This window comes from Cyprinodon tularosa, unplaced genomic scaffold (genome assembly GCF_016077235.1).
Source record: "Cyprinodon tularosa strain WSP-4 unplaced genomic scaffold, ASM1607723v1 ctg964, whole genome shotgun sequence".
In the NCBI taxonomy this organism is placed as follows: domain Eukaryota; kingdom Metazoa; phylum Chordata; class Actinopteri; order Cyprinodontiformes; family Cyprinodontidae; genus Cyprinodon; species Cyprinodon tularosa.
This window is the reverse complement of record NW_024039745.1, coordinates 2,856-25,049: the sequence shown is the minus strand read 5'-3', so window position 1 is coordinate 25,049 and position 22,194 is coordinate 2,856. Positions and strand designations below refer to the sequence as shown.

Genomic DNA, 22,194 nt, shown 5'->3' with positions numbered 1-22,194 from the left:
TAACTCTAACATTTAATTAATCATGGGTGAGAGGTATTCAGACTACCGTGACCGAGCCTTTTAGCAGAGTTTTTAAGTTCAATAGTACTCCTGGCCTCTTTACTCAGTAATAGTACCCGTCTTTTGATCTTAAAAAGCACATTAAACTTTTACTGATGTCAGATGAGATGTGTCTATTCTTATTACTGCTTGTTTGGCCTAATTTAATTCCGCCCCTTTAACATTAATCAGCAGGTCCGTCCACAGTGGTGCCAGTGCTATCCACACTGTTCAATTCTTCCTTTGATATTATTAGACATCAGACATTAGTGAGTGTAAACAGAACATTCTATATATATATATATATATATATATATATATATATATATATATGTATAATGTTGTTTAAACCCCCCCCCCCATTTATTCAGGGTAATTGGTTCGCCGAGCTGGTGATGTTATTTGTGGTGCTGGCATCCTCAATGCATTTGTTGATGTAGGCTGACACAGCCATGGCATACTCTTCAGTACTGATCTTGTTGTCATATGTGACCATGTTCCAGTCAGAGCATTCAAAACAGTCCTGGAGTTTCTCAATGGCCCCCTCAGTCCACACTCTGACCTCCTTCACTGTTGGTTTTGCCCTGATTAGCTGCGGCCTGTATGCAGGAATTAGTATGACAGATAGGTGATCTGTTGACCCAAGGTGGGGTTGGGAGCTGCCCAGAATGCATCTTTAATGTTAGAGTAGGCTAAATCCAGAATGTTTTTTCCCCGAGAAGCAAATTCCACATGTTGGTAGAAAAGAGGGACCACAGTCTTTAAGTTAGCGTAGTTAACATCACCAGCAATGATAAAAAATGTCCTCTATGTTAGCAGGTTGAAGCTCATAGATAGTCTGGTATAGAATTTTCATAGCCTCTTTTGTATTAGCGCTCGGGGGGACATATACAGCAGAGATGCTAACCACAGTGAACTCTCTAGGCAGATACAGTAGAACGGTCTGCAGTTAACAGCAAGAAACTCGATGTCTGGAGAGTAGAAGCTGGTGGACGATTTTTACACCAGTTGTTGATGTAAACACAAAGTCCCCCTCCTCTAATTTTACCGCTGAGTTTGCTGTTTCTCTCGGCACTGTATAATGTCCGGTATCGATGAGTGAAGCCAAGACTCTGTCAGGGTGATGGCTCAGGACTTACTAATCTCCTTTTTTGAAGAAAGTTCGAATCAAAGATTATCCATTTTGTTTTCCAGTGAGCGGACATTGGAGAGCAGGAATGATGGGACCAGTGGTCTGTAGGAATTCCCTCTTAGCTTCGCTGTTAGCCGGTATCAGCAGCCCCTCTTTCATCGCCTAGCACACCACATCCTCTGTTCTTCCTGTGGCCTGCTCCATGAGCCCGCTGTTCTGTTCTCATCCGTCCGAAGCACTGCGTTGCTTTTTAAATGGTCAAGAGATGCTGTATTTAAGAGTCCAGAGAAAACATTTTGTGACTGTAGCTCCAGCAGCATATTTTGTGGAATTGTCAAGAGATATATCGGGCTGCTGCCTACAGGTGCCGCCCCGATGTCCAGAATGTAGCTGAGTGATGTGTAATAGCTCACTAGGCATGATCAATAACAAGTATCAAGGTATCCATAGGCAGAGATGACAAAAGTACTTACTTTCCGTACTTGAGTAAAAGTACAGATACTTTTGTTAAAAAATACTCTGGTAAAAGTGGAGTGTAATTAAACTTCTTTACTCAAGTAAAAGTAACAAAGTACAGGCTTGTAAATTTACTTAAAGTATAAAAGTAAAAGTAGAAACCACCTTTTTCATGCCGTTGCCTACATTTTAAATGGATGTCTGCCAATAGGACTAGATCTCCGTTGTGTTCATTTTCAAACATCTCGTCGTCCATACTACTATGCTAACGCCACCGCCACCAAGCTGCAATGATTTGCCGCGAATGAATACCGCCGAATCTGTCGATTCATCTTGTAGTGGTGCGTCAAATGCAACGTAGATTCCCATCCAATTAGATTGAATTTGGTATTGATGACGTGAAAAATAATAATGGTAAATCCATTGAAATGATTCAAAACTAAAGTAACAAGCCAATTTTTTAAAATGTAAGGAGTAGAAAGTACAGATATTTGTGTAAAAATGTAAGGAGTAGAAGTAAAAAGTCGCCATAAAAATAAGTAGTAAAGTAAAGTAAAAATATCCGAAAAATCTACTTGAGTACAGTAGTATTTGTACTTTGTTACTTCCCATCTCTGTCCAGAGGGTTTTACAACAAAATGTGATTCAAGTCTTATAGTAAAGGGGAGCCTAGAGAAAATATCACCCTATTCTCTGGCTGTAACATGTTGCCTCCCACTGACAGAAGAGAAGACTAATGCATTTGTTAATTATTTACAATATAGAAAAAAGTGGCTAGGCTGTTACTCCAAAATTATATAAAAAAACACAAGGCCACATCAAAATTGACCACTACTTTTCTAGAAAGAGAGTTAAGGTGCTGGAAATTAGTGCAGATCTGCTAAGTATTGCACTCTGGTTCTCTAAAATGAAAAGCTAAACTTATTATTAAATGATCTAATAGAGGGGAATTACATGTACAGCAGAATGGCACTAGTGATTTTAGATCTCGGTAAAGGAACAATCGATCCCCATTTTTTTCTGTTCCTATCAGATTCTTGAATTAGGATATCTGCACTGTTTGCTTTAAAGTTATAATCGCTACTGTTGAATTTTTTAAAAAGCAGGCATAAACTCCTCTTTACACGTAACTATATGTATGAATGTACATATGTGTATCTCAAAAGGCAATTTAGGCTAGTATAAGGCCAGAACAGGAAGTCATACTGTAAATATAGTGTGTTAACAGGACAAATTCCACCCTGAAACTAAATGTGCAATTTTAAGGGTTCAAACTGACTATTCATTAAATCAGACAGATTTGCATAAAAGGAAAAACCTTTCTGCTGTTTCAGAGTTTTACATGAAGTGAATACATCTGCCCCGATGGAAGAGCCCTATTTCCTCAGTATCCGGACCAGTATCAGGACTAATATCAAATGGGTACATCTCTAATTTGAGTTCTTTGTCACAATCGAATAAATGTATTTAAACAAAATGTTGAATTTTTCTCTTTTCAATGAAATGATATAATACTGCAAAAAAATATTTATTTATATAAGTGACACCAATAATTATATAAGTATAAATGTTGCAGTGCCTGATGAATCTTGAATGGAAATGTTAAACAAAGCTGTTAAGTTCCTGTTAACAGCTACTACCTTAAGCTGTTATTAGGAGCTGCCTGAAGAAAAGACAATTATTTTTTTATAAAGAGAGTGCAAAACTTAAAATGAAATGAAATGCAAATCTTTAGCTGTGCTTCTTCAAAGACAGTGGGGTGGTGGGCGTGGGGGCAGGGTTATGCTGCAGAGCAATACAAAACCACATCTAGGAGGACCCACGGAACTGAGCAGAGATAAAAAGGCTTTGAATAAGCTAAGTATTTACAGCGGCGGAATAATAATAGACAACAACCAGAACAAAATAAAACACGTGTTAGTGAATAATTAAGCGTTACAGTGACAAAGAGATTTGCAAAATCCAGCAGCCCGACTGGAGCTTACCGAACTGTAGAGCATGCCCTCGCCGTTCATGGCGATGTAGAAGCCGCTCTTTACCCCTTGGATGGCCACCACTCTTAGACCCACAGGAATAAGATTAAACAGGGCTGTTGAGCGGAGCAGATTGCAGTCAAGGCAGGAAGGCAAAAGGAGGCAAAGACAAAGGAGAAACATCAGATACAAAAGGACAGAACAGGACAATTGAGTTTGGTCTTAACTCTTGTAGACTATACAAGCTTTTATTTGTGTTTTTCAAGCGAACAGGACAAGGATAATGGGAATGCCACAGAAATTGCTAAAACACTTTGGAGATTGTTTTAAAATTGGTTTTGTGTTATCCATCTCTTTATAAAAACTCTTGAGATTTATATACAGGAGTTACACCAAAGGAACATTCCAATCAATAGTGGCACAATATATGGGTGGCTCAGGTTAATTACACAATAAAATTATTGTTTTAAGAAAATCACCATTGAAGTTCAAGGTTTACCAATGTGTTTTAATTTGTTTACAACAAAAATCACAGACATTTCAATACATTTGTGAAGCGAGAGACATTTCAAAAGCATTTCAGTATTTCCATTGCTCCCCATTCTCTCTCTTATCATTAGCTCAGACAAAGAAATAACATTTAAAAGTGTGTAACAGGAATAAAATAGATGATTCCTCTACTACAGTAGAATAGTTTAACAATACAAGCCTTAGAAAACTCCCCCTTTAATTTGAGTACATTTATTTTGTAAGTGGAAAAAAATCCCATGTTGAGAAATAATTGGTTTTAATTGAATTACACGTGGTAAGTGTATTTCTTAATTTTTTTACATTCAGAATTACAACACACACAACCTAATCGCTACTACTGGGATTTTTAAAGTTCTTTTAGTCAGTCAGCCTTATTCTGAAGCTGTGAAATGACATCACCCTCATTCTTTCAATATATTGATCAACTCTGTGACGCTGTCAAGCATCAAATTCAGGAAAAGGTTTCTAATATTTGCATATGAATTGCACATGATGGTTGACAAATTCTTGAACATGCATATTCTAAGAAAAACACATAAGAGGAAGCCCCACAATAGACTTTGTATATTGTGGGGCTTCTTCTACCCCAAGTTCTTTGCAGCCCTAAAATACAGTGTGGCATTCTGATTGAGGAAATTGTTCAAACCTGGGTAATACTGCACTCTTATTATTAAAAATACAGAGATAAAATGATCGAATAGCCGAAAGGCACATGTAGCCGAAAGGCACAAGTAGCTTGGGGAACTTTAGTTGGGATGCACCAATAAAACCAGTATGCAACTGTTTCGAACTTGCTGTAACTTTTAAAATTAGATAGATGCCTTAGAATGAATCTTCTGATGTTCAAGAGATCGACATGAAGGAAATACATCTGCCTCTATGATGCCCATTTTCAAAGATTGGTAACGATTGAGGAATACATAAAGCAGTCTCCTCACTGTCTTAACCATTTTTGTCATATTCTTCCCTACCTTGCCAACAAAAATGTTGGTGGTTATTTCTTCATTTGTTGGGTAAGGGTGCATATCCACAAGTCCCTTAATGAGGGACTCAGCATAAAGGTAAAGCCGAGGACAGATAGAAGATTCTGTCCACATGTCTGTACAATTATGGTGATTATAAACTTGACTGGAGCTTTAATATTTTGTCAATTATTGAGTAGATATTAAGATTTAATTGTAACAAGCACTCCAAGTGAGATGAAACAATCTGACAGATTAGGTGACCTGTGTCAGAAAATATAAATGGTCTGTCATTGAATCATTGAGAGGGGGAGGACTCTAAAGGATCAAGAGAAGAATTGTCAAAGATCCTTTTCTGTCTATGCACTGCAAAAACAATCCAGAAATAAGTAAAAAATGGCTTAAATTAAGTATATTTAGCCTTAATTTGAGCAGGTAAATAAGATGATTTGCCAATGGAATGAGTATTTTCACTCTTAAAATAAGATAGTTAGATAATATTTACTTGAAATAAGACGATAAAATAGTTTTTTCTTATTTTAAAAGGAAATTGTCTTGTTCCATTGGCAAAGTGTCTTACTTACCTCCTCAAATCAAGGAAAAACACACTTATTTTAAGAAAAAATAACTTATTGAGATTTATATTTTTTGCAGTGTGTTTTAACCTTGCGAAATACAAAATTTGACCAATTGTGCTGTTGCTTTCAACAATGCATACATGCATACAAATTAAAGGGTGCATTTTTCAAAATGTTTCAGCATTAAATGATGCTTCTGCTTAAAGGAATAGTACACCCAAAACATGATTAGCCTTCATTTTCTACTCACCCCCATGCTGAACAAAACTCTGGAGTACTTTTTTGATATCTCAAATGCATCTGGAGATCTGGGAGGCTTCTTGCTGTCTGCTGACATTCAAATAATGGAGGTCTATGGTGCCCGAGACAGAAAGGTCCACAAAAGTCCACAAAAACGTGTCAATATTCCTCCATACTGCTCGTCCAATGTAATCCAAGTGTCCTGAGTGGGTAGCATCCAGAATTTACTCGAAACGAAGTCATTTAGAACGTTTTAGAGCCTAAACAGTAGTGTATAGGATTTCCTAATAGCGCCCCCATGCGCGCTCACGATTCTACGGAAGCCGGCAGACCAAACCGGAAGGAAGTGCGCATTCAGCGTCTGCTCTGCCGATAATGCAAGCGTAGAAGAAGAAATGTGCTGTTTACCTGTGCAAAGAAAGAAACAACGAAAGAAAAATGTCTGAGGACTTCAGTGTTGAGGAAGAGCATGAGTTCTTTGCCGAGCTGAATGCGCTGGTTTGGTCTGCCGGCTTCCGTAGAATCGTGAGCGCGCATGGGGGCGCTATTAGGAAATCCTATACACTACTGTTTAGGCTCTAAAACGTTCTAAATGACTTCGTTTCGAGTAAATTATGGACGCTACCCACTCAGGACACTTGGATTACATTGGACGAGCAGTATGGAGGAATATTGACACGTTTTTGTGGACTTTTGTGGACCTTTCTGTCTCGGGCGCCATAGACCTCCATTATTTGAATGTCAGCAGACAGCAAGAAGCCTCCCAGATCTCCAGATGCATTTGAGATATCAAAAAAGTACTCCAGAGTGTTGTTCAGCGTGGGGGTGAGTAGAAAATGAAGGCTAATCATGTTTTGGGTGTACTATTCCTTTAATGGAAGAAAGAAACCATATCCATGGTTTGATGTAGAAGCTGGACAATGATTGTCATTATTTGACGATGTAATCCCTTGTCTGCGCTATGACTTTAAGAGACATTAGCCTGGTGAGGATACACTTTATCCACAGAGAATTCTATGCATTGCTGGAGTGATTGCTTTGCAAGTGCTGATGGGGACTATCAGATAAAACTGGCAAGGAAAAGCAGAGAGGTGCCAACATGGGGTAGTCCTCTGAGCTGATTCAATCTCACTCAATAAGTATTGACATGCTGCTTTTGCCTGCCAATGGTTTAAACTTGCCCTCAGGCTGCTGGAGTACGGGGCGCACTGGCCATTCATAAAGGCCTTTAAATAAGCAGAGTACATCTTTAAATTTACAGTACTTTCTTTGCTTTTATTTTTTTTCCTATTTCCTCGCCTTATACTCCCCATAACCATTAGTTATTTGAATGACTGGCAGAGCCTGTCAAAGGCACCATTCTCAGCATATCTTAGCCAGAAAATACATCAAATATAGTATGCCGAAGGACTATTCTTTAATTTCAGTCCTTGGTTCTCGCAATAATTTATCATCGAAAAACATTTACTGGATTGACTAGAATTTTCGTTCAGCTAGAGTTTAAATGGTCCGGCTTTTCTATTTTCAGACATTAATGGATTTCATTATTACAGCAACATTGACAGCGGTAAAGAGTATCTGATGACTATACTGAAGGTGATTCTTCTTTTTTAATGCCCTGAATGGCATGGGGAGAGGTCTAAATGGCCCTGGGATAGTTAAAAGACTGCAGGGATCCTTCTGTTATAAAACAAATAAAAGGAGATAACGCAGGTTGAAAGGCATGCAAAGTAAAACTTCCTAGATTACGGCACATCTTCCATTGGAATGGTTATGTTCATTAGGCTGAGAACAACTTCCAGGACAGCAGGAATCTCATGAAATGTTAACAGGGATATCCAGTCAAATGTAAAAAAAGAAAGGTGTATTGTTAAAATCTAATTCACACTGTGTCTGCAAAAAATATACATATATATATGTGTGTGTGTAGGTGTATCTGTTTGTGTGTGTGTTAATGGCGTTAAACTGTGGACTTCTGTGTATGTGGAATATATATGTTTTATAAATGTTTATAAACCTTTAAAAAGACAAAAAATTGAGAGATTATGAACAAATTTTAAAGTTCTGAATATAATCGCTGAATAATACGAGAAAATATGCTGATTTTGTTTTGTGACCTGCTGAAGAGTTGGGGCGGAATGATGTGAAATCTCATTGATTTATTAGATTCTTTATTTTTGAGATGTGTGTTTTTAGGAACAGATAATACAAAATGTATCTTCCCTCTGTTCCTTTTTGTCCATTTATGGAGAAAAAAAAAGAAGATTGTGCAATGACATGACGTGAACAAATAAATAAATGAAATAATAAAATAAATATCTGGATCTGTTTGTTTACAGCAGGAAAAGGGTGCCAACTGCTGTCTGGTTTAATTATAATAATAATAATTCAAATTATCTTATTGCTAAAAGTATACCGTATTTTCACGACCATAAGGCGCACCGTACTAAAAGGCACAGTCTCAGTTATGTGTGCCATTTCTGTATTTAACACACACATAAGGCGCACCGGACTATAGGGCGCGTTTTTTATATACTGGTACATGTCCTCTACTACCTTTAAATACCTCTACTGCGTATTTAAAAATAGAGCGGGGGCAAAACTGAGTATGACTGTGCTTTATTCATGTATTTATTACAAAGTATTAATCAAACCTGGCAGCTGGCCGTGAGATAGACACATCGCAGATGACACAGCGCTGTGATTACTCCTAAATTAACTTAAAATCCTGAAACCTGCCGACGGAATATGTTCGCTTTTATTGCCGGTATCCTGGTGCCTGCAGTTTAAATTGTTTAGATGAAAAACACCTGCCAGCCGCCGCGGTGAGGCTGCTGTTGAAGGGATTTACTGTCGGTGCACCGCTGGTATGTGGGGGTCTGAGCGCCTCCGACAGAAATAGTATAGGCACGATAATAATCTGGATGAACTGACTGCAATTATTAAGTTTTCAGGTGGCCTCTCTCACTTAAAAACATATTAAAACTACTTTATTCCCACTGATCACAGCAAATATAGCTGCAAGATTTAGATTATTTAGATGAAAAAACACCTGCCAGCCGCCGCGGTGAAGAGGAGGAGACCCGGCCCAGAGGCTGCTGTTGAATTAAGTTTTCAGGTAGAAAAATAGAGCGGGAGCAAAACTGAGTATGATTGTGCTTTATTCATGTATTTATTACAAAGTATTAATCATACCCATCAAAGTCATCATCCTCTGTTTCTAAATGAAACAGCTGCACTAAATCAGACATGCCAATTTCCCCTTCTTCGCTGTCAGTCACTTTCCGTGCAGCGCGGCTCCTCAGAAATAATGCCGGCTTTTGCGAAAGCTTGAACAACAGAGCCAGCAGACACGTTATTCCATCTACAATCCATCCGCAAACTGTGGCGTAACTTGCCCGGCGCTGCCTTCCACTTATCCTTACTTTGAACGGCCGCTTCACACCGATGTCGAGCGGTTGAAGTTCCTTTGTCAGACCCCCCGGGATAACAGCGAGCACAGCGTTCATTTGATTCACCTTTTTTTCACATCGGCTGTAAGATGGGCACGCAGCGATTGTGATGCGTGGAAAAAAGCACCTGGTCTCCTCACATACACCTGCCTCAGTCACGCTTTCATCATCTCCTCATCCATCCAGCCCTTTTCATTTGCGTTAATATCATATGTCATCAGAGCGCTGTGTCTGTCTCGCTGTCAGCTCCCAGATCAGCTTCTCTGATTGGTTGATCCGGCGCGTCCAGCAGCAAAACTTCAATTTTTCCATCTCAAGCTGCAGCAGCGCGACGCGCTGCGCCTGCTGCTTAAAACGCGCTGCGGGACCTTTTGCTGCACATATACGCGCGTCAACCATTGACTTTGCATGTAAACTCGCTGCTTCTGCTGCACCTGGTGGGTCCGGTTCACACCGATGTCGAGCGGTTGAACAGCGAGCACAGGGTTAATTTGTTTCCCCATGTTTTTCACATCAGCTGTGAGATGGGCACGCATGGAGTTACATATTAACAGCAATGGTGATGAGTGGAAAAAAAAACACCTGGTCTCCTTACTTTCAGCCACTCTTTCATCATCTCCTCAATGAGGTGGTCTCAAAAGTCGCAGTTACAACACACATAAGGCGCACCGCACCAAAGGGCGCACCGCACATTTTGAGGGGAAAAAAAGACGTTTAAGTGCGCCTTATAGTCGTGAAAATACGGTATTAAAATAAAAGGGGTGTGTTTGTCGCTAACAGACAGAAGGACTATAAAAGCTAGAAATGTATTTAGATGTAGCAAAAAGTCAGATAATTTTAGGCTGAAAGAAAACAGAGGTGATCAAGGCAAAACATGCTTGTCAAGGAGTGATGGGAAATTTATGTTACGTAATCCTTTCTTTAGGGTCTTCTTTATTAACACACATTTCTGTTCATATAAAAGGTTCACATAAACCCAACAAAACCAAGCTTCCTGATACATTTCTTAATTGACTTTCTAAAACATTTTTGGTCATCAGTGTGAAGCGGAGAGTTACAGATTAAGACTGCAGGAGTCTTATTACAAAAGGTATCTTTCAGAACTCTCTGAGTGTCAGTTAATTACTGCGCATGTTCAACTAATTAACTAGTTCTCAAATTTTAACATGTCTGTTTAATTAAATCAATTTTAAAGGTTATGTACAGCTTAGCAGGTAATTCTTTCACTACAGCATGCCATCCTAATTTTATATTCCAGAGTTCAAAGCAATGCAAAACACAATACAAATAACTAATTTTGATTATGCTGAACTAATATTTAATAATATATAATATTTACAACAAAAATGTAGGACTTTTTTATCATAAGGACAATAGTTTGCTTTTGTCTCTGTTATTTATTATTTGCATTAATCCAGTGAAATTCAAAAACATCTTTACAGAAAACAGTAATTTTAAGTAATTTCCCTCTGGGACTATTAAATTATTTCTGATTCTAATTCTGAACAGTTTCAGGAGTTAAGTATTTAAGGTGCCGGACAAAATGATGCATACCCATTGAACATATTGAAATTTTGTCAGTCACATAATTCCATGTATGTCTATGTTGAAATTAATTAGCTTTTCTAGAGGCTAAAAATATCCCTTTTCTTTTGGGAAAACAGCTTTGACTGAGTCAGATTGTATAGAACTTGTCAATGAACATCAACATTCCCATGTTGCCACAATTTTTAGTGGATTAAGGGATGTACTTTAACTAGACCATTGTTATACTTACTTCCAAGAAGACTGCCACATCAGCTTCAAATCTATTTCAACCTCTAACATTATTATGTCAAGTTTCTCTAGCTTTTCAATGAGGGGGGGCGTATTAGGGACAATGTGTGTTTAAGTATTTATCCATACATACCGAAAATGTTCCATTTCGTCTCATATGACGAGATCACCCTCTTCCACATCTCTTGTGGAACCTTTTTTACCTTTTTTTATTGTCTGGCACTGGATTTAATTTAGGAGGGTCAGATTAAACCAAAATGTTGTTTGTGTTACTTTCCACTTCATATCTTTTTGTTACTTCAGCTGGTTCATCATTTACAATCTTGATGAAAATGCACAGAGTTTGTGGTTTGAATGGTTTGAGGATTATCAGTACATCTAGAAGATGTTCCCATCACTTTATTGTCAATTTTTTTTTTTTTTTAGCCATTATAGTTCAAAGAGTTAACATTTTCATTTCATTTTCGTGGCTGAAAAAAAAAATAAAACTCCATAATTGGATAATTAAATATTTTCCACTTGAACCAACACTGCAAATAGCATCAGCATCAATGAACATAGCCATATGACATGTCTATTTGAGAAAGTTATTATCCCTCTACCACACTTGTCTTAGTGAGGGGGTCGGTGGAGCGTTTCTTTGTAAAAATAAAATGGTTTTGTGCTTTTCTCAGCACAACCATCCATTGCAGGAATACAGCAAATAATCAAAAAGTAAATTGGGTTCAATCTGAGCTTATGTTGCTCAAAGCATGCAGGCAGCAGGTGCTTCTCCATTTCACCACTTTCCCCAAGCCTATGCCTGGTAATAAATAACTGTATTCCATCTGACAGTGCTGAGGATGCAGCAGGTCAGAGGGTGACGTAGTTCAAGGATGGGGGTAATCTATTATTCTAATAATCCGCCGCGGCAATCAATGGCCCACTGCAAAAAGCTGCATACTGAATCTCCCTGCTCCATTTCTGCATGTCTTTCTTTGCTTTTGTTTATTAGTAGTATTATTCATAGTGCGTTTTTCTGTATATTTTGATAAAAACATTTCATATTTCTATTGCGGCACCTCAGAATTACTGCAGCTCCTTGCATGTCTTCCTTCGGACTGTCTAAGCTCCAAAGCATCTCATATAGAGAATTATTCATTGGACACAAATGGAGAAGGTGGTATTTTTAGTTTGCAACAGCTGAATTATTCATTGCATTCCTCCAGCTACGGGCCAGTGGGACTGCTTAACTAAAGGATTACCTTGAGGTGGGGAAACCCTCCATAATACAATAAAATCCTGCACTAGCCGTGATCTTTAGAACCTAAAATATCAGCATACCTGCACAGACAAAAAAGGATTATGTCGATTTTGCTCACATTTTATTCTGTAATCGTCTTTGTCCTGAAGACCTTTCTTTGGTGATCTAAGTAGTTTTAACTCAGCAAGCATCCTCATCGTAAAATATAAAGTGACATTTGACAGCAGAGGTCATTTTATTTCACTGCATGACGGCCGCTATCCTGCAGCTTTGCCTCCAGGTTCCTCCAAGATTGGCAGGATGTTTTAGAGAAGAAAGGTCATGATTAGTTTCCTGACTGGCTTCAGTCCAGACTGGCCGTGTCATCATTATGGCTTTGATGAGCATCCTGTGCTGACATCATAGTATTTCTTACACGGTGCTACATAGGAAGGCTTTTTCAAAGAAAAGGCAAGGACCCCAAGGAGAAAATAACATGCTTAAGTGATTTTTTTTGCTTTTGTAAAAGCTTAAGGGTGACTATACCCCAAGAAACCTTTTCTTGAACGGCTCATTAGGGAGACATTTGGTCTTAAAACACTGGGAATAGGTGGTTCATGGAAAGATGTTTGCGGCTAGAAATAAAAGGCTAAAGCAGAGTGCATCAAATTAATACAGAATCATTAGTAACATCTGTATTAATTAAAATTAGACATAATAACAAAAAAAAGCTCAATAATGTTAGACTTCGAAAAGTTGATCCTTGTGAAAATAAAGGGAAACTTCTGAAACCATTGACGAACCATTTGACACATTTTCCTTTCCTGTGATTGCATAACCAGATGCAGAAATGAGGCCATGCTGTGCTGCGAAAATGACTGAACAATTCCCTTCAAAACGCAGCATTTTAGAGGAGAGAATTCATTTGAAAATAGTCCTAAACTCATTTTGGAGCATGTTCTTCTGCCCCACAGGTATCACTTACATAAGAATGATGGGTAAGTGTACAAAATGTGTCAAAATGTTATATAACCAGTTGACTCACAACCGCTGAAACATTTGGAAGCTGCAGCCTCTGAATGCACCACTCACTGTTGTCGCTGTTCTCGTCCTTGCTGCCGTCGATTGTCCCATCCGGCTGCATCTGCAGGTAGAAGCCCTGCTGGCTGAACAGTCTTGTCACAATGCCTTTCAGCTGTGGCTCTGAAACATACAAACACACACACACCCACACGGGCAACACACACCGCACACATACACAACCACCAGTGGCAAAGCCACGGCAGCAAGCCCAACAAGAATATGTCAGATCAAAAGTCACACCATAATAGAAAACATTTGAATTATAGGACTGTCAGACACAAATATCATTCTGTTATTCAAAATGCTGAAATCATCAAAAAAATGAATCACAAATGGATTTTGAGTATTATTATCTACCACGCATTGCACTGTTTGTGAAAGCCAGCGTTCAGGTAAGAGTGATTTGATCACCTTTACTATATTTTAGAACCGTTTTAGAGCAATTCCATTATCATTAAGACCCCTGGTGAAGGTGCAGAGCCTTAAAATATGCTGTCCATCGCCAGCAATGTTCATGGCATCAGTTGAAGTTTCTGCCAGCCTCGTTTAGTATACATCACATGTTTTAATCTTTAATTGTTACTCTGATTGTTGATGTGGGCAATTTTGATTGTAGATATGAAAGATATTTTTTTTCTTCTTAAAACACAAAGAATTAATGTACCACTTTTTTTTATTTGGTTAAATTCATTTAATTTCATTTTTTTTTCCAAAGTACAAAAAAATTCTAATTTAACGGTTCGATTAAAATTTTTTCATTGTGGACTTGCATCAAAGACATATTTTTCAAGGCTTTTCTACACCAGGAGTCCAACGATGTCATTGTTTAATTACAAGAAAAAAAAAAGAAGTAAAAATTTCTAGGTGTAAATATTTTTCATAAAAAAAAACATTACATTTTCATACCAGAAGAATAGACGAGCAATCGCTCCAGGGCTTTTTTCACCTTGACTGAATGAATTACCTAACCTTCAGCTTTCACAATGTAAAAGTAATTAAAAGCGCTAAACATTTTAAGACATACATTTCCGTCTTACCAGCTGTTGAACAGTTTATATCATCTGCCGCATCACTTATCGTAAAAACATGAATGATTGCACACTTTAATAATAATACAACATTCGTGTAAATGCATATATTCTTCAGAGGTTTACTGCAGCTGATAAAGTGAGTGAAAAATTTATGTTTTATATCATTTTGAGTTGCTTTTAAAATGAAATCTTAAGCATCTGTAGTTACAGAATTAATTTGGCTAATCTGTTTTATTTTTTTACATGTTTGGTTTTCTTTTTAAACAGTGCAATAACCCTAAACCGACCTCCACTTTGAAGGGTTGGGCTTCTGACAGGTCGTCAGAGTGCTGCTCAGAGCTCTTCACCCCCTCGAAGTGAGCAGGTGGAAAGAAAATTAGCTTAGGGCAACAAAAGCCTTAAGGCCCCTCTGATACCAGGAGAAAAAGAACAGTACAAGTGTATAAAACCATCTTTATCTAAGAGAAAGTGTACAGCCGTAGTCTGTTCCCTTCTCAAAAGCTTTTTGATTCTTGTGTAAAACACAGACCAGTACAACTGTGTAAAAAGAAGAGATTTTGGCTCCTCACAGGGCAGTGAGTGGGAAAAGTATTTTGTTACATTTTTATATAGTGAATTGATTTTTAGTTTTTGATAACCTTATAAAAATATTAGAGCAGCATAAAAATGTCTTTTTTTTCTTCCAGTAGTTCTTATGCAGTGACTGGGAATTAATAATTTATAGAAAAAAATAAAATTTAATGAGAGTAGGTGTGTGGTAGAGGAGTCTTTATCGCTATGCAATGTTGTAGTAAATAGCTATGATAACCGCCAAAAGTTGTTTTCCACTGGCATAGCAAATTGGGGCAGCCTTTCACTCAACCTAGACGCTCAACTCTGTTACTTGACCCCCAAATGAGTTTTCTGTATGTATTGTTTTCAATTCTAATTATTTATGACAAAGAACCACAGTTAAGATAATGAAAAATAAAAAAACAGCCAAACATAGTAAGTCCCTTGCTCTTGTGTGAAGCAAATATTGTTTATTGTTCTTTTTGAGAACATATCTTTGTTTCTTTGTCTTTGTACAAAACTTTGTATCCATCAAACAGAAAATACTGTGCACTGGGTGGAAAAATATGTGTCTGTATAGATTAACTACACCAAGTGAAATGATTCAAACCTTTGTACACTCATTATAATGGTTTATTGGTAATTAAAACTGAGATGTATGTGTTTCATAAAATTATATTACTGCAAAAGAAATGTTATACAGATGTTTTAGGTTTGTAAAAAAAATGTGTTTAATTCTATGCTCTTAATAGTTGTTTGGGTCTCTGTTTGTATGAATTACTGTATCAATGCGGTGTGACATGGGGACTACTTTGATAGTGGCACTCAGGTCATGTGCCTTGGGTCTGATGTGTCTCATCTTTGTCTTGACTTTAACTCCTAGATTATGTAAAGGTTTTAAGTATGGTACATTTGCTGGTCAGTCGAGCACACAATGGTCATTGTGCCAGAGTGGGCAGAGGCTAATTCCTGTTGGAAAAGGAATTTAGTATCTTCATAGTATGCCAGCTGGAGTCAGCAGAGGGAAGCATGATTTGCTCCAACATTTCTATATAGTCATCTTAGTGTAATGTGGACCCACACCAGCAGAATAAATGGCCACTGATTGGGATTGTTTGATAGTCCAATTCTTTTTCTCCTTAGCTAATATAAGATGTTTCATATGTTGACTCTGGTTATGGGGTGGCTTTATAGAGGAATAAGACATTTGTAGCAGATGATTGGGATTATCTCTATACCTTGCAGCTCCTGATGCACTGACTCTAGGCTCAGTCCACTCATAGTAAAGCTCTTGAACTGATCTGTCATAAAAATCCTACCAAGGTATTGGTTAGTCCTTCTTATTGGACGTTTTTCTATAACACTTTCTTCTTCCACTTAACTTAACTTATAATAACTGGTTGATAGCAGACAAATATCTTCAGCAATTAACTTTTGAGGAAAGTCCTTTTTAGAGGATGTCAATGGCTATCTTCTAAACATCTTTTAGATCAGCAGGTTTTCTTAGAAGTATGTCGCCTACTGACACAAAATGAGAGCTAATTTAGAGGCTTAAGAAACCTTTTCAGGTGTTTTGACTTAAATAGCTACATTGGGTATGACACAAGGAGTTTTCAAACCTAAGTTTTTCATTTCATACATTTTAGGTGGACCTGAAATGTTTATTTTTAAGTGTGCAACTATAAATTAACTCTCTCATTTAAGTGTTATATTTCTTTTTACTTTTTCACAATATTTAAATTTCAGTGTACCTGCAGAATGTGTGTTGCAGCTAAGAAAGGTGTTGAGAGAGATGCATTGAACTGAGAACTTGCATATTTATTGCCTACTGATCGAAAAAGTTAAAATTCTTAAGTTTCCAGCTGGCCTATCACTATGATCAAGCTAAAATCACCTGACTCAAATCTTCGGTCTATCATATAAATGTTTAATTTATATCAGAAATGTTACAGTCATTTGATAGACAGTTCATATTGTTTCATATAGCTGACAAAATGTCACAAAGCCCCTCAGTGGTTGCTTTGTAAGTGCATTTGCTCTGAAAAATTAAGTATTTAGTAGGATTTAACAGATATGTTGTAGCTAGATTATCTTCCAAGGTCACATCAAAAGTGGTAGGACACGCAATGAATTAAAGTATCCAAAATTATTTAGAAAAAAATAATATTTTAAGGCTTGATTTCTTGAGAAGGAAAGGCAGGTTAAGTCTGATCCCCATGCAAGAGCAATAACAGATGAGATCTGCATCAAAGCGGATTGCTTCAATAATTACAAGTGTGGGAGATTTATTCATACTCTGAGAAAAAGGGACAAGTGAATGGAGAGGGGAACAAGCTGAAAGAGTTAGCTAAGTGGTGACCCAGAGCAAGAGTAGGTTTCCGTCTGCTCAAATGTACATCATGCCTGACCATCAATTCCCAACTCACCTACCCCTGGGTTAGGACCATCAATTCATAGGACAGGCCCTTCATCATCCATCATGGGCAGGTTGAGGAGAATGAGAGTGTGTGCGCATGTATGTGTGGGAAAGCACATGGGAGTGTACACATCAGTAAATCACATGTGATAACTATACTTCTATAAATTACAGCAACAGTGCAGCCCAGAGCATTTGCTGACAGCTCATCAGTTCCAGTCATTTAGCAGAGAGCATGCCTACTGTACATATGAATGTGTAGGTGGGTGGGTGGGTGGTTGTGTGTGTGTGAGTGTTTGCAGGTGCAAACGGATTCCTGTAGCTGATGTTTTTGAGTGAGAAATGACTTTAAATGACAACAAACTTAAGGTCATTGTATGAGTGTACGGACCATCAGAACAACAATAAGTTGACTTCATACCAATACAGAAAGACAAAGACATTCAGGTACACCGACGAATGGCATCATGACCATGGAATGGTGAATGATCACCTGCTCTGATATCGTATTTAACAATAAAAGACACATTATAGTCATTTCCACCGATGTACACACAGTATAAGTTCGTACTCCACTTACACAGTTGTAACAAACACGTATTTACAGACACATAACGAGGGACAAGGATAAAGACTGAGCCGACACTGACTGGCGGAGAGAATGAGACTGACGGGAAATGAGGAGAGGCAGAAAGAGTGAGAGCAACAGACGACCTGCTGGGGGAGAGCTTGAGCTGGTACGGGTTTGGGGAAAAGGTAAGAAATTAATCTTAAAAACTGGAAGGAAAAGGCCACACAGAGGGAGGAATGAAGAAGAAGAAGAAAATCAGCGAGGGAGAGGGTCGTCGGCTGTCAGACAGGTGTTGAGCCCCCCCCCCATCCCTTCCATTCCCCTTTTTTTTTTCTCTCACAAACACCCAACCCCTAACCACCCACCCCCCCTCCCTGGCCGAGGAGATCGTCGACATGGGCGCGAGATGGAGTGGAGACGAAGAGAACACAGCAAACACGGATGGAGGCTGAGCTACTGACCTAGCCTGCAGCCCTTATGGGACACCTGTGGAGGTTTCAAGGGTGCATCTTACGAAGGGGGGAGGGGAGGGGGAATAAAAGGAAAAACAAAAGTCTTTTAAACAGGCAGAATTTATCAGTTCTCCAGTATATCTGCTATCATATATGGCAATGCATCAGTGTAAATGTAATGACCATCAAACAGAAAAGACACAGAATATTTGCCTTTCCTGCCTCCCTAATTTAAGCCTCAAATTTGGATCAAAATGAATTACCAACCAGTTTTAATGATACCTAGAAGTTGGATGAATTTGTCCTCTTTATAGTTACTGATAATTCGGGAAATTTGAGGCACTACGGGCATAAATATTGTTTGCTGGGGCTGTTAGACATCATGGTTTAATAATTATGGCTATAAAAGGAGAAAAAGGGGTTGTCTGCCTCTCTTGTCCTCTTACTCTGCCTTAAAAATTGATGTCTGTCTGCCTTATCTCTCGGCAGTCTGTCAACGGGACTGTGAGTGGACCGAACTGTAGCTCATCGCACAACAGAACTATCTGGATGAAGGGGTGGGGGGCTAGAGTGCTGGAGGAAAAGGGAGAGGAGGCGATGGTGACAGGCACGACTCAGCTGTTATCTGTGCACCATGCAGGGCATAAACAATAGGAATCAAAAAGGATGAAGGCTGGACCTCTAAGTTTGTTTTGGGAACAGAGGCGACGGGTACGTCAGTACAGCTCTCAGTGGCAGAGGGCTATTCCTCCCTTCGCTGCAGTAAAACTCCCTCTGCAATAAACATTTACCATTAAAAACATTTAATCTCAAAAGAGCCTTGGTGCACTGCGGTGCAGCTTATCTCCCTACTATACCCCAATCTGCATTAATATTGAATTAGGTCATTTAAAGCAGCTTTTATTCTGTGTCTTGAATTTGCCATTGTACTATTTGGGCTCAGTATTGGTGGCGAGGGTGGGGTGCATGAGAGTGGGTGGGGGTTTATCTGTCTACATGTCTGAGGGTATAAAACCTTAGGTTTTTCAAAGGAATCTGTTGTCTTTAACAGCAATATCATTTCAACATAAGGGATTATTCACAATGGAGTTCTGTCATAATGAAGAACGTCACAGGAGACAGCAAATGCTTTGTATTCAGACAGCTCCTGTGCTGGAAGGACTGACAGATTACAAGAGGGACCTACAGTAATGAAACAGGTGGATTTTTTTTTTTTTTTTTTTTTTTGTGCTAAAAATCAACATTCTCAGCTTAAAGCCCCTAACTGCAGTATAATGTTTCTGCTACTCAAAGAGCCAAAGAGGGGCGGGTTGTGCAGGGGATCTGAATTAAATGGGGGTATTGGGGTTCCCTACATATACACAACACACATCTGCATCTGTAGGAAAGCAATATATTGTCCCCACTGACCTGGTCGCCGCCGAACGGGTCTTTTCTTGCCGCTGCAGAAACGGACTTTGCTGAAGACCCCCAAGAAATGTCTCTCGCAGAGAGAGCGGGGGTCTTTGCTGGGGCTGGGGCGACGCTTTGAGGTGGAGACACGATCGCTGTTGGATTCCCTGGCTTGGCGTTTCTGCCGGATCAGGGAGCTGGCGATAGCAGCCATCTGCCCGAACCCAGTCCGCAAACAGAGAGTCTATAGTCGCCGCCGGTAGCAGGTCGGATCTGGAAGCGTTGTATTCTGGCACAGCGGGGGGAGAAGACGTCGCTCGTTGGTCTCGGTCCGCCGAGAGTTGCTTTTTTTTTTTTTTTTTTTTTTAACTAAATGTCATCCTGATTAGAAATGCCTGTGAGTCCCGCGCATCGCTGCATGTCACGCACCGTCTTTCAGGAGACAGCTGCATGGAACTGATCTGAGTTCCGATCGGAGCCAAAAATCAGCAATCTCCGACCATGCAACAAACCGCTGGGGGCCGATATATGAGTGTGGAGAACATGCAACAGTGCTGGGAGGTCGGTGCAGCTGCGTTTTCATCAGAGAGCTTCAGTTTTGCCCGATTCCTGCTCTGCACAGCTGTCCGTCATATGGATCCTAGACGCCTCTTTAATCCTGGCTGTCCATCTAAACCCAAGTAATGCCTCTTCTTGCAAAAAATAAAAAAAAAATATGAAAAGAAACACAAGGATGTCCAAACTTTTTTTTTTTTCCTCCTTGTGTCACATCGTTGCCTCCATGCACAGTGAACAATGAAACCGCCCGCCGCTGGTTCAGACAGAAACACACATATGTGAACCAACCGGGTTCCGTCGTTGGCACCTCTAAACGCAGTCTTGGGGAAAAATGGAATCGGCAGCAGACTGCAAGGATGCTGCAGCGCAGGGGGGAGAAAAATGAAGCGGGGAGCGATTTGTGTCTGAAGAGCAACAATTAGTTTGAAGCAAAGTCTTCTCTGTGTGTTGCAAAAATAATGAAGGTTTTCTTCCCCATTGCGTCCAGAATGAACGCAGTAGGTGTATTACATAGCCGATGACGGGACTCTCTCCCCCTCTCCCACTCTCTCTCCCTCTCTCCCCCTCTCTCTCTAACTCTCTTAACGCAATCATACGTGATTAAGGTTCGTATAAGGAATTCAGGGTTTTTTTTTCACATAGAAAGATTAATTATTTCTCGGTGAAGATGTAGGACTAAATAGCAGGTCAAAATCAAAAAGGTAAAATGTTAAATAAAAATAAAAGAGTCCCTTAAGAGAACCTGCATCATTTTCAGTCCGTTAATAGGCTAAAGAATCTGATGCCAGCTACTGATTACCACTTCTCCTAATTTGCCAATCATCATAACTTCACTAACTCATTCATCTTAGATTTTGCAGAGAGAAAACTGCAAGACTCCTTACAATAGATTTGGGTCATTATAAAGCACATTTAGCCAATTGAAGATTAATTCAATGATAAAACACACAAATAGATACTGCAAATAATAAATGCATCAAATGCCTTACTAAATGAAATGTCATGTCATTTAAAAATCAAAATGTTACAAACCTGCTCCTTAGGTTTAACCATCTCTTTGGTACCTGTCACCCCTCATTTGTGTTTTTTGTTTTTTTTTTCCATTTGGCTTTAAAGTTTCTTTTAAAAGTATTCATACCCAGAAGAGTTGTTCAAACCTGAAGCTGAAATCATCAGCATATTTAATTTTTCTTTTAATCTTATATGATTGAACAGATCATAGTAATCGTGATACTTTAAAATTATAATTTTTTACTATTGGAAAGCTTGCGCCTAACTCTAATTGAAATTAATTTGGTATCAAATGCCTTGAGCAGTCATCAGTTATGTAATCTGAGTCCAGAGAATTAACTTGATTATTGGTTCCTAGCAGGGTTAAGTTATCAAACTATATTTCAAGCAAAGATCTCACAGAACACTTCTCAATCAAACATTCAAAAGGTGAAATAATGTACTAAATTCCATCCAAGATGTCCATCCAATTAACAGTGTGGGCAAGGTGAGAATTAACTATAGGCTCACAGTAAATTAAGAGGGGCTGCAGAGATCTACGTTCATCTGGTGGATTCCGTTGATGAGGCAACTGTTGGTTGTGCTCTTCAGAAATGTAGCTGTTATAACAGAATGGTAAGAAGAAAGCAAATGTTGCAACAAAACTATAAGGAGTCATTTTTATAGTTTGAGTGGTGAATGACAAAAGTGCTCTGGTAAAAAAAAAAAAGACCAAAATTTAACTTTTTGATCCACATTTAAAATGCATGGTGTGCCAGAGAAATATC

General features: G+C 38.8%; 1 protein-coding gene across 2 annotated transcripts in view; it reads right to left on the bottom strand.

The window, feature by feature from the left end:
- fgf12a (fibroblast growth factor 12a) overlaps positions 1 to 20,952 on the bottom strand; it is a 39,815-nt gene extending 18,863 nt beyond the window's left edge. The window contains exons 1-4 of one of the 2 annotated variants that reach the window (XM_038275519.1): positions 19,877 to 20,952; positions 18,476 to 18,523; positions 13,454 to 13,564; positions 3,613 to 3,716 (exon numbers count right to left, since the gene is read on the bottom strand). In XM_038275519.1, the coding sequence (XP_038131447.1) occupies positions 3,613 to 3,716; positions 13,454 to 13,564; positions 18,476 to 18,523; positions 19,877 to 20,072 (459 nt within the window). In that variant the 5' untranslated portion in view covers positions 20,073 to 20,952. The remainder of the gene's footprint in view (positions 1 to 3,612; positions 3,717 to 13,453; positions 13,565 to 18,475; positions 18,524 to 19,876) is intronic. The other variant, XM_038275520.1, reaches the window with a different exon arrangement.
- Between the last annotated feature and the right edge of the window lie 1,242 nt (positions 20,953 to 22,194).